Genomic DNA, 13,277 nt, shown 5'->3' on the forward strand with positions numbered 1-13,277 from the left:
ACAGAATAAATCCCTTCTCATTCCTCATCTATCTTTCATTAGGTATTTGAATAGTTATCATAGAAATGTTTTTATAATCATCTCTCTCCAAAAAGGAGCACACCACCTCAAATTATTGTTATCTAAAACCTGGGATAAAGCATTTTTAACGTGTCTCTCTTGTTTCAGGTAACACTTGTATTTCCTAACAATGATCCTGCTGCTTTCATGGTAGCGTTTTATGGCTGCCTGCTTGCGGAAGTTGTCCCCGTCCCTATTGAAGTGCCACTTACAAGAAAGGTAGAGAACTGAATTTTTTCTCTATGCTGCATTTTAAAACTTGTGTCAGAACAGATCACAACTGAACATAGCTTTTGAGTACATTTTTGTGGTTAGCTCTGAATCTGAGGATACAAAGATAGTGCTGTATGGTGGTTTATATATAGTTCCTCCTTTTCTGTGATGGAAAATGTGAAGATGTGCTTGCAATTTCAGCAAATGCGAGTCCGTCTGCAACAGGAGTGGAAAATTTTCCAAGAGAACAGCTTTGCCAGTCCTAGATGGATTGTCTTTGTAGCCTCTCAAAGCATTCGGGTGTTGGCCACTGACAAAGAATCATTGGCAACAACTGCTGATTTTCCACCTGTCCATGCAACCCAAGCTATGTTATAATGCCACTAGTGCTGTGTATGCTACTTCAAAGCAGTTATGAAAATGCCTTTTCCTGTGTCTTTACATGAGTATGTATCCCGAAGCTTCCGTCACCACAGTCATCTCTGCCAAGGGTGGCACTTGAACAAATTAAGGTTGGGAATTGTTGCCACAGAGCATACACTCATAGAGAAAACTGACCATTGCTAATCAAAAACCTTTCACATCCATTGTTGGTTCAAAGATTCAGCCATGTATCCTAGGGAAGTGTTAGTAGACAGATACAGCAGTTCAAGCCAGAAAGAATGCCTGGGGGTAATGAGGGGAGGGGGCTCAGTGGTGTCCATGAGCCACAGCTGGGAAGCTTACACTGATTCTGCTGAACTTGTGTTTTCTTCTGAGGATGTATACCTTGAAGGCTGTAAATACACCAAAATGCATTTTTTCATTGCAAGTTATTTTTGGCATATCCTCTTAATTTTACCATGGCTGGCCACAGTGCCTGTTTTAAGTTTCTCCCAAATATCCCCTTATATAATCCCTTTTATTAGTTAGCACTAATGATACCTTGTTTTAGTTATTTGGTTTGGAATTGTTCACACAAAGTGTGCTCTTTAATCCTCACAAGCTTTCTTTTTTTAAACAAAATTCTTTTGGAACACGTTGACTGAAGCCATTAGGATGCTTCCAGGTAAAAGGGCCGGAGAAATGTATTTTCAATTTTTCAATTGTGAAGGGCTTTTCTTTGAAATGCTTTGGTGTCACAGCACCCTGGAGCAGAAGCTCAATTCTTCGTTTCACGCAGAGGGACCCTGCCTTTCAAATGAAAAGTCATGAAAACAAGTTTTCATAAAGACTTTGCAGTTTGCACGTCTCACATAGCAGTTTAATAGCTAAAAAATTCGGAGATTCCTTCGTAACTGAACATGCTTGAAGCTTCCTCATCTCTTAGAATCCTAGTTGATCTCATAATTTCTCCATCATGTTTATACATGTCCTGTCCAACATCTGCCATAGTGAAACCAGAAGATGGCAGGGAGAGAAGGGATGGTAGCTGGAGGAAGGTTTGCTGAACTGGTGAAGGAGTAGAGAGGAGTAGAGAGATATGAGGGGAAGTGAGTGGATAAGAGAACAAAAGGCCATGATCCAGCTGAACAGATGTGAAAGAAGCTGAGCAGAAGGAAGGTACACAGGGAAGCAAGGAAAAGAGGAGATAGGAGGTGCCCCAGCTTAGCTGGGCTGAGACTGGAGAAAAGGTGCAGCACATTTGCCTCAGGCTATCACCATGCTTTCACATGAGTGTGGTACCTTAAGATAGTATTGAGACAGGTGCAGAACGTGGTGCAATATTTCAATATAAAACAGAGATTTTAAATGGATCAACAAAAAAAGACAAGCAGACTAGATACATTTTAAGATCCTGCAGAGTGTTCATGTGGGTAAGTCTGCTTTCATTCTACAGAAAAAAAGAAGCATCATGGCTTTGAGGGAAAAAAGTGTAATATCTTTCCCTGTCACTATTTTTCAAGGTTTAGTGGTATTTCAAAGTACATGGATGGGGTAAATTTTATTTATTTTGGAACATCTGATACCACATCCACCCAGTAAACGATAAAATCCAGCTGTCCAAGTAAATACTCTTATGGCAAATTAATAACGTACCCTAATATGGATGAACCTCTTGAGTGTTTGTTTTATTTTTTTTACATTTGTATGTATATATGGGTATATAAATATACACTTACACATGCATATATATATATTTATATAAAGGAATATCTGCAGACTTAGACTGTTTAACTGTTGCCAAGATCATCCCATAATGTTTAAATATCAAATTAATAAAACAATAACAGAGATGTCAGTGGTACAGTTGAAAAAACAACATGATCTATGATCTATAAATAAAACTATGCAGTCTCAGAGCATATACTATTGCAAATATTTTTTGCATTTGTTTATATGGAATGGGAACTGGAGTGGAAACAATGAGATGAAAATCGTATTCAGAGTAGTCCCAGAAGGAATACCTCTGGTTGATCAAATGGCAGTGGATTGCTTCTGGCATCTGTGGGAAGATGTCATTCATGTCATCACACGATGACCTAGACTGTTCTTTTATGCTTTCCCATTACTTGTTCCCTTTTCTACATGCTTCAGTACATTCTGGCAGTGGACATTTTGAGGTTTGCTTTTTTGAAGACAGAGATGTGAAATTACAAACAGACCAGCAATTATTAATACAAATTTAAGAATAATAAGCTGATTCAGGATGAGTTTTATCAGGGACTTAGATTATGAGCACATACTACTCTGCAGACATGCATATCCATATGGAAGTAAAGGCTTTTGCATTACCAGCACCTAGATTTTGTGTGCATTCCCTTTTCTTCATAAACACAAAGCTTCTGCTTTGTGTTTAATTTTTATTAAGGTCTTTGGTGCCTGTGTTTTAATAATAGAGGGTTTCAATGCTGACTTTTCATAGCATGACTCTTGCGATTTTTAAAGATTTTGGCAGGGTTCCTTTTCTGGTTCATTATTAGGTGAGGGTCCATCTCTCCTTGCTCTTCTCCTTCTGTATCCCACCTTTGTGTTGACAGAATACCTAGAATTAGTTGCCCTTCCCTCAGGGATTTCGGGAGACCTGTCTGACATGGCATCTGGGTTGAATTGCCTGAATATGCAGCAGCCACCCAGCATTCTCCAGCTTAATTTTATTCCCAGAATGCTTCCTGGTGTTCAGCTAAGTCCTGGAAATTGGCATTCACATCAGCATGGTTGTGGCTCTTTAGACTTGGGGAAATTAGATCTAAAAGGACAAACTGAAATCCCAGGCTTTTCTTGAGTATATCAATACTAACTCTTTATTCTAGAAGCAGTAGTCAGGGCTTCCGTGGTCACTGTAGCAAGAGAACCAACAGCATGTTTTATCTTTTCTTCTTTTCCTGCATTAATACCACTGAAATGCCTGCATCATGAACACTCCCCCAAATTTTTATAACTAATCCTTTGGATTATGGGCTGTGTTCTTTCAGGATAGTGTCTCTCTCTCCAAATATTTTATATTTCCCAAACATTAGCAAAGAGTATGTTCTATACAACATCTCTTCCTTCAGAGCTGCCACTTTTGTTAATCTCATGTGAAGCTGGAATATTAGGAATTGTTTCTCTGCATATGTGATATGATGTGAATTGCAATCTGTGTATCATAGAATGTGCCATCAAAGTAGATACAGGATTTTCGACATGTCAAGTTCTAGTTCAAATAGTGATTTATTATTTCCCTTGTGAAAAGATTTATAAATATGGTTATGGTTTTGATTTCTTTTTCTTTAGATCTTTTAGGTCAGTTGTTTTTTTCCCATTTGATGGGTATCATGAAAATTATTATTATTATTCTGCTCTGTTAGAGTCAGGGGAGCTATCAGTGTTAGTCTTAAAATGACATTTTTGTCCTCCAAGCACATTCGTTGTTACGCTCAATCTCATGCTGTGAATATATAAGAAAAGCAATCCTGCATAGATTTTTACAGGCTCCCTATTATAGGTTGTGAATATTTGTAGCAGGGTATTACATGAAAGCATGTAAAAATCTATTTCTAAGTCAAAACACTCTTTCCTAGCCTGTTGGATGTAATGTTTGCTATGTGTGCTTTGAGCAAGTGTTTCAGTGCTCTGGCACTGTGATTGGAAGAATGTGTTTGTGTATTCCACAGGAAATCTGGAGATATCCACTCCAGGACACATGGGCTTTTTAGAGCAAGCTTCTTACAGGGTAAAAACTTTTTCAGGATGTCTTTTCATGAAATCTTAAAAGGTTAGAGTATTAAAGCTTTGACAGTAGCCAGAGAGAGAAAGACAGTAAAATTGTCCCAGTCTTGTCTTTCATTTGAAGGCAGAATTGTATTCCAAAGGAAATACACCTTGATGACTTTCCTAATGTCTCTGGGACTGAGATGAGTTTTGTTGCCTCTCAGCTGTAGTCATCATTGGGTTGTAGTGTGCCAGAAACACTGGAGCTCTACATTTCAGTATCTTTTGAGAATGCATCTCTTTCTCCCCTAGGTTGAAAATATGCATAAAATGTTATATATTTTTGGTGACACGGTTTCCAGTGCCTCCAAAAAATACAAGTTCCCTCAGCCCCACATGAGCCCTGTTGCACACCACCGGACCTCTGCAAGCCCTCTGCCCATCCTTCTCTCTTCATATACTTTGGCAGCTGGGGACTGTGCAGAGGTCTTTGCTGGCAACAGTGAATCTCAGATCCTTTAAAGTCTACTTTTTCAAGGTTTTGAGTTTAGGAAATGGTAGTTACCTAGAGAGCATATAACTTTTCATGCAGTGCCCACTGCCAAAAATAACCATTGTCTTGCTTTCATTAAGACTTTTGGACATAAAGACTTCTCATAATTGCAGATGTCACGTGTAAATCACTGCCAGATACCAAAGTTCTTGTCTGAGAATACAGCTGATATTTTCATCTTAAAGCTGATTATGAAGATTGCATCTGCTTTGTGTTTAATTTTTATTAAGGTCTTTGGTACTTTTGTTTTGAAAATAGAAGGTTTCAATGCTGACATTTCATATTTAGTTCACACTGGTGATGTTTGGCTTTTACTTCTGGTGGGTGCCCTATTTGTTCTTTACCAGAAAATTTTTATTAGGGAAAGGGCAAGTGGCGCTCAAATAAGCATTGTAACAGGAAACAAGATTAACTCAGTCTGTGTTGCTTGGCCACATAATTCGCATTCTGAAAGCAGTCTGGAGCTTGCAAGTGGATGAGAGTAACCTTTATCAGGCAAACCTTTGCACAGGCTGTCTCTTCCTTCCTTCCTTATTAGATAAGGACATGCACTCTCACTCACAGAGAAAGGATCATAATTGTTTTCCTTCACACAGATAGTCTCACAAAACATTATAGCAATGACATTAACAGCATGCTGAAATACAATCACACGTGGGATTTTTTTATTCTGACAATGAATTATGACTCTGCAGCAGGAAGAAGACAATTTGCCTCCAGGTACTGGTAAAAACCTTTAAGGGACCTTTAATGAAAGTCTTTAGAGAACCTTGAATGGCTACCTACAGCAGAGAGGATTTCTGGCTCGCTTCATCTGAAAGATTGATCTCTCTAGGTGTGTGCAGACATAGTCTAAAGCTATGCAGCCCTCATTTTTCATACCTTGGCAAGTGCTGTGCCTTCAAGAAATGTAAAATTATAGTTCCAAAGTCAGCATGTGGTCTCAAACCTCATGCTACAATAGCTCAGCTCTATCTTTTGCCTTCCACCTGCATTACGTGTCATTTCAAATTGTGAATTATGGAGGATTTGACAATGAGCATCAGTGGCAAGTGTCTCTGTGTCTGCCGTTGGGACTGCGTTGGTTGAGTTGTTTCACCTGATCTCCACTGGCTCCCTAAGGTCTTTTCAACCCCCACAAAATCCAGGAAAATAAAGTGTTTGTGGCAAATGGGGTGTTGCCAAAGTAGCAGATTAGCATATATTACCAAAATAGCAAAAAACACTGCTGACAAAACAGTAAGTTGTGAAAATCTATTCCCTTTATGAGCAGGAGAGTGATTTTATTTCAGGGGAGGGGGATGAAAGGAGGGGAGGAATTTTTATCTTTTTTTAGCAACCGATGATTTGGTTTCTTTTTTTCCTACTCAGAAAGCGATTTTCAGCATTGCAGACATTCATTCATTCATTTTACATTAATCAAAAGGGATGCCGATAGTTTGTCTCTGAAATCTGAATTAATCAATGTGTTTAAAGTGAGTAGTCTTTTTCCTGGCCTACATAGAAGCTTTGACTGCTTCATGCAATTGACTGCATTTTCAACTGAAATTTTCACTTTTCAAACTTCCAAGTTTAACCCAAGGTCCTCACTGCTCTTGGGCCTCTCATGCTGAGGTATGAGGAACAGCTAAGACTCATGTTTACGTGCTTGAATGTGTTGGTAAGGTTGTGGTGTGTCTGTGTGATCTGTAAGGTTCTCAGCTGGACATGATTTCAGATCTTCCACTTCCTGGCTGTCAGTCCAGTAGCGCAATGCTGCCTGAGTAGTTGCAAACAGTTGCTTCCATGGGGCAGCAGATATCACAGGGGCACCTGTATGGACCAAGAGGTGTCAACCCCTTCTTCATCTCTCTGTTCTCTGCAGTATTTTTTGCAGTCAGGATGAAGCCACCAGAAGCAGGCAGGAGGTGGTGATAACTAGTTAGGAGGTGTGACACCAAGACACCAAGGGCATGGCATAGGATTTGAAAGTCTGTAAAACTCACTGGGTATTTTCCATGTGTGGTGAAATTCTTCCAATCTCCTGTGATAGTGTTGTGTCACATAATTGTGCAGTCATGTTCGCCTTTCAAAGGAAAGAATTAACTGTGCAGAAAAGAACAGGGTGAAGATTTTCATGCTATTGAGATGGGGTTGTCTTGATGAAAAACAGTCTGTTATTAGAAACTGTGACATGCAAGTAGATTGTAGTAAGTAGTCTGTGCATGAATCTCTCTGCTTGTGTGTGAGCTACTACAAATGGATGAATAATATTCATGTGGACATGCTCTAAACCAGTTGATATAGCACTAAATGGAAGCATAGTAATTATTTCCTGTGTTATCTAAAAACCTCAAACTGTTAATACTAAAATTTCCTTTTCTTGTTATTTTGTTTTGCTATGAGAAGAGCTTGACAGATCATTTCTTAACTGATGCATCCCCCAGGGCCATGATATGCTGATGCTCTAAGGTCCACACTTTCACTTTCTACTGTTTTATGTATATTAGATTTCTTAATGGCATTTATTTAGACACTAACCTAGTGTCTGCTTATAAAGTCCTGCAGTAAATGGAATCTGATTGCTTGAGAATCAGCATTTTCTTGGTGTAGTGTTGAAACAGTTTGCTATCAGTCTTTTATAGAGCATGCAGTTAAACAACATCTTAATTTTAATTTAAATTGGAGAGGGATGTGGTTGCTGCATTCAATTACGAAATTTATGTACATTTTATTTAATTGGTAGCTAGAAATTCGTACATACACGTACATTGATAACCATATTTTAGATTCAGTTTAGTGAGAAATTTGGAGTATTGATCTGATATTTTAAGAAAGTGGTGACTTCCCATGATGATAGAGAGCAGGTCTCAAAGGCTGTGTCTTGCTCAAGGAGTGATGTTCTCCATGGAGCACTCCAGCCCTCATCTTCCTGCCATTCCTTTTGAGGGACCTCTAAGGAGAGCCATCTCTCCTGCACTGTTCAGTCAGTTTTCTTCCATTGAGAAGATACCAAAGGTGGAAATGCCAGGTCTCATCCTAGTGTGGAGCCAGGGTCTGATCTGGTCAAGCACTTGGCCCAGGGTTTTGACAACATAGATATGGACCACCTAACTGAAGAGTCAGTGAGGACAGTAATGCTTTAAGAAGCCTTTTTTGTCCTAGAAGATCCTCTGGTGCAGGTACAGTGGGATTGACAACATGCTGCCTGAAATGTGTTCATGGGTACACCAGTTATTCAAAGGGTACTCTCTTTGCCTGAGTTGTTACTGGAAGAGATGATGCACAAGCTTGATTCTAAAATTTAGAAATGTAAAATTAATTTTTTAAATTTAAAAAATTTGTAAAATCTTTACAAAGTACCTTGTCGGTTTTTCCTGGTTTTATGTGCATTCTGGTTATAGCAAGCGAAAGCAAATGCAGTTATTCTGAATGGAAGGTGTTACATAGCTGAGTTTTGACAGATCAGTTTAGTGTCCCAAATTGTTTGCTCAGCTATCAACGTTCTGATAATTGGTGCCATATACGAATTTTAAGGTGGTATGAAAACAAGTAAGCTGCTTTTCTATCTCTGATCTCATTGGTTCCTCATTTTAGATCGCTTTATTTGACTACATAAAAATTGCTTTAAAAATTAGTCAGATAGGCTTGGGGCTTTCTTTGTATCATACAGTTTTGCATTGGATAAATCAATCAAGACTACTATTCTGTATTTATGGTTGCTTCCATGATTATGTGTGCTTTATGGTTGGTTTTAATTTGATCTGTTAAAACTCTGTAGGGTCTTTTCTGTGGAATCATTCTGTGAAGAAAGGGTTAATACTTCTATGTACATTTACATCTAGGGGTTTGCTCAGTTGAAGAACCTAGTGGATAGATGTAAAGTTCATGAAAGAATCATGACAAGACACTATGCATAAAGCAGAAATAATGCTGTAGAAGCACAGCATCTCTTAAGGAACAGCTATGGCCTAGACTTGAAAATCACTACATGACTGTTTAGCCTCACTGCCTGTATTCCCTTGATGAAAGTAAAATGTAATGTGCTTTCTCTAATGGGCTCTTGACTATCTGTAGTGCTCCTCAAATGTGTCTGTAACTACTCAATGAAATGGTTATTGGCAAATTAAGTTAGATAGCATAAATAGTGATACTGTCACAACTGTATAGCCATCATAACATCTTACGAGTTGAAAGCTTTTTCTCCAGGTAGAAGCATCTGATAACCTGTATTATTTCCTAGAATTGTTACAGAATCACAGAATGGTTGAGGTTAACAGAGACCTTTGGAGGTCATCTTGTCCAGCTAACCTGCTCAAGCAGGGCCACTTAGAGCAGGTTGCCCAGGACTATGTCCAGATGGCATTTGAATATCTGCAGATGTAGAGAATCCACAACCTCACTGGACAACCTATGCTAGTCACCCTCACAGTAAAAGCATGTTTCCTCATGTTCAGAGGCAACCTCCTCTTTTGTGGTTTATGCCCATTGCCTCTGGTCCTGTCACTGAGCACAACTGGAAAGAGCCTGGGTTGATCTTCTTTGCACCCTCCTTCAGATGTTTGTACACGATGAGATTCCCACCTAAGCCTTCTCAAGGCTCAAGGCTGAGCAGTCCCAGCTCTCTCAGTCTTTGCACGTGGGAGAGATGCTCCAATCCGTTAATTATCATAGTGGCCATTTGCTGGACTGTCTGCAGTAGCTCCGTGTCTCATACTTGGAAGCCCAGAACTGGACCCAGCAGCTGAGATGTGCCACACCAGTGCTGAGTAGGGGAAGGATCACCTCCCTCAATCTGCTGGCAATACTTTGCCTAACACAACCCAGGTTACCATTTGCCTTCTTAGTGCAATGGCATATTGCTGGCTCACATTCAACTTGGTGTCCCCCAGGACCCCCAGGTGCTTTACTGTGAATCTGCTTTCCAGCCGGTCATCCCCAAGCCCATACTGATGCACCGGGTAGTTCCTCCCTAGGTGCAGTATTTTGCATTTGCCTTTGTGGAGATTCCTGACAGCCCATTCCTGCAGGGGTCCCTCTGGATGGCACAGTCTGGCTGGTGCCACTTCTTCCAGCCACTCATCATTTCTGAAGGGATGTGAGGGCAGGCATTCTCTGATGGCTTCACTTCTCTTTACAATTTATGTTATTGCAGACAAGAGGATATCTATCAGCCAATTTGCTTAAAGGAAAGAGACTGTTTTCCTCTTGAGGTAATATGCCAAAGGACAATAACCTTTTCGGCCTGTGATCACTTGTAAACAATTCTTTGTATTGCTTTTATTTTGTCATCTCTTAGGATGCAGGAAGTCAACAAATAGGCTTTTTGCTTGGAAGCTGTGGAGTTACTGTGGCCTTGACTAGCGACGCATGCCATAAAGGACTTCCTAAAAGCCCCACAGGGGAGATACCACAATTTAAAGGTAAGCTAACCCTTGCTTATCGCAAATATCATGGGTTATTTACTATAAAGCACTTGTTCAGTTGTAGTGAGTGAGGATCAGGCCCATGATGACCTTGCCTCAGAAGCAGCCATGGCTACTGGGACACAGTTTTCCTGGCTGTGTGTCACTGGCTGGTAGAGAGGCTGCTGAGCAGTACGAGTGCTCTTGATGTGGTTCTCTGCTGGTTTAGCCAGGCTGCTGAGATCAACTGTGGCCTCAGGTGAAATTAAACCAAGACTCAGGACTGTAGGAAACGAGAAGCATTCATACAAATCAGTCCTATAGTAAAGTGGTAGGGATGGTAACCTCTGTCAGGAGAGTGGTAAAAAACTGTTTGGGTCAATAACAGCGTAAACTGTCCAGCATTTCTTCAGGGATTGTCTGAGAAGGCCACGATAACCATGTTAAGAAAGCAGTTCTGGAAAATCTGCTTTCCCACACTATGGTGAAGTTTAAAAAAAGCAGTGTTTAGGTAAGGGTGACACAAGCATTTTGGAAGAAAAACTCTGGCAAAGAAGAGTTTTGTCTTGTCTTACCTGGCAGAAACTCAAAAGCTGACTTTTCTTTGTACCTCAGGCTGGCCAAAGCTCCTGTGGTTTGTCACAGAGTCTAAACACCTCTCCAAGCCACCTCGTGACTGGTTCCCACACATCAAGGATGCAAACAATGACACAGCTTACATTGAGGTGAGTTAATGAAGATGCATCTTCTTCTTGACTCATTGCATATGGCACTTCTGGATTAGGTAAACATCATTATTCTTTCACCAGTAACAGAAGCAAAGAACATCCTGTTTTAGCCTGTTAATAAGTAATACTTTCTAATAAATTATACTGGATGTTGATTTCAGAAAAGTTAATGAAATGTTAAATTGCATTTTGGGGGTTTCTAACAATGTTTTTATGTCATCTATATGGCTGCCACAAAATTATATTAAACTTGCCTTGACCAGTCTTGGTCTCATGCACAGTGTGGGCTTGCCCACTAACCTTGAGACGGGTAGTTGACAAGTTTCACAGTGAAGCTTCAGTTCTTGTATCACAACCTTCAGATCCTTTGAAAGAATTTCTTGTTCAAATGCTTGCCTGTCACTTACTGCTTTTGTGAGTCACACTTCTTGAAAAGACTAGCATCAGGAAGGGAAAATTAGCAGTACTGTTAAGTTTAATCTTTCTCTTTTATTTTTTTCCCTTCTTTTTTTCCTACTTCTGCATAGACTCAAATGCCTTGAATTCAGTGATGTTAATACTGAATTTAAATGATTATTCAAAGGGAGTAAGTTCAAGTGAATGGAGCAAAGGTATTTCCTATCTTTGTGCAGTCAGAACATTAGGCTAGAGAAGCAGAGATGCCTCCATTCTCAATCTTTGCTAATTATATTCATCATGGAAAAAGATTAATGTTTAATTTACTTTAATTGCCACTGATAGTTTCCAGACTCTTGCATAAAGTTGCAAAAATTACTGCAATCATCAGCAGTGATCTCCCACCTCTTTTCTATGCTGCTCTCTCATGACTCTTCTGATCAAAGAGCTTGTGTCTTTCTGTATGTATACATACAGATTATTACAACAGCACCCAGCAAGGATTCAGCCCATGCCTTGTAAGACATGGAAGGGAGAAGCTCAGGTTTCTTGGTTGGCCTGTTAGTGTAATGTGAACACGGAGCAGACCGAACTAGGTTATTCCCTGCTGAATCTAACCAGTCCTTTAGTCATTAGCGTGATCAGAATTGTTAGGATTCTTTTTCCATAATGCCTGTATTCGAACAGCAGATGGATTTCTGATATCAAGCCTGGGAAGCTGTAGTCAAGGAGAAAGCCTATCTGAAGAAAGCGTCTTTTAACAAAAAAAAAAAAAAAGCCTCTCAAACTGCTTCCTCTTCTGAAAATGGTCATTAGATGTGTCCATCATCCACCTACATAAGAAACACTTTAAACATAGCTATTAAATAATGGAAATAGGACAACTATTGCACATTGACTTCCCCTGCTTATTTCTTTATAGTACAAAACATGTAAAGATGGAAGTGTGCTTGGGGTGACTGTGACAAGGATTGCACTGCTGACACACTGCCAAGCTCTGACCCAGGCATGCGGATACACAGAAGGTAGAGAGTGCCCTTCCCTTGCTTCATCCTTAAAATCAAGTATGAATTGTAATTTGTTCCTCATCAGGCTCCTGTCTTATTTTTTATGTAGATCTGTGTCAACGGCTTCTAGATTTAAAAAAACTGATGTTTTTCATTTGTTTTAGAAAATACATGCACACTTAAAATATCTTTGTGAGAGGTACAGAAACTTCTTCTGAGTGGGTTTGCCTTGGGTCAATGCCATGTTCTAAAAAATAAACTCTCTTGTGTTTTTGTTGGGCAGCTGAAACAATTGTGAATGTATTAGATTTCAAGAAGGATGTTGGTTTATGGCATGGGATTCTTACAGTAAGTATGTTTTTGTATTTTCTGTGAGTATTTGAAAATAAACTAACCTAGTGCACTTATTACTAGCACAAACTGGGGTTTCTACAATTTCTTCTGAGACCATTTTTTTGCTTTGAAAGCAAAAAATATGTAACTTAAACCCCTCATCTTCTACTAATGCACTTACCCATAATAAGCACAGTGAAGATGCCAATATATTTTTATGCATCATGTCAAGTACTCTGGCCCCATTCTTATTCTGATCTTACTGATTCATGATTTTGAGATCAGACTTTATAGCAGAAACAAATTAAATTAGTACTTGCCTCTGTGAGGATATGTAGCATCCACTGGCATAGCCATATCGCCTCTGCCTAGCTTTTCTATCAGAACTCCCACGACAGATTGTTTTGCGAACATTAAAGCATTTCTGATAAATTGCATAAATTGTCTACTTGCAGTTTTAATGTCTTCCTCAGTTGACATCGGAGGTAAT

General features: G+C 39.5%; 1 protein-coding gene across 1 annotated transcript in view; it reads left to right on the plus strand.

Annotated features, from left to right (window-relative positions):
* Positions 1-13,277, plus strand: part of DIP2C (disco interacting protein 2 homolog C) — a gene marked incomplete at both ends in the record, with an annotated part of 321,979 nt that overhangs the window by 227,799 nt on the left and 80,903 nt on the right. Inside the window, 5 exons of the mRNA XM_080611663.1 lie at positions 169-279; positions 10,218-10,341; positions 10,939-11,048; positions 12,370-12,472; positions 12,738-12,802. Of these exons, the coding sequence (XP_080467789.1) occupies positions 169-279; positions 10,218-10,341; positions 10,939-11,048; positions 12,370-12,472; positions 12,738-12,802 (513 nt within the window). The remainder of the gene's footprint in view (positions 1-168; positions 280-10,217; positions 10,342-10,938; positions 11,049-12,369; positions 12,473-12,737; positions 12,803-13,277) is intronic.

This window comes from Psittacula echo, assembly GCF_963264785.1.
Source record: "Psittacula echo genome assembly, chromosome: 2".
NCBI classification, from domain to species: domain Eukaryota; kingdom Metazoa; phylum Chordata; class Aves; order Psittaciformes; family Psittacidae; genus Psittacula; species Psittacula echo.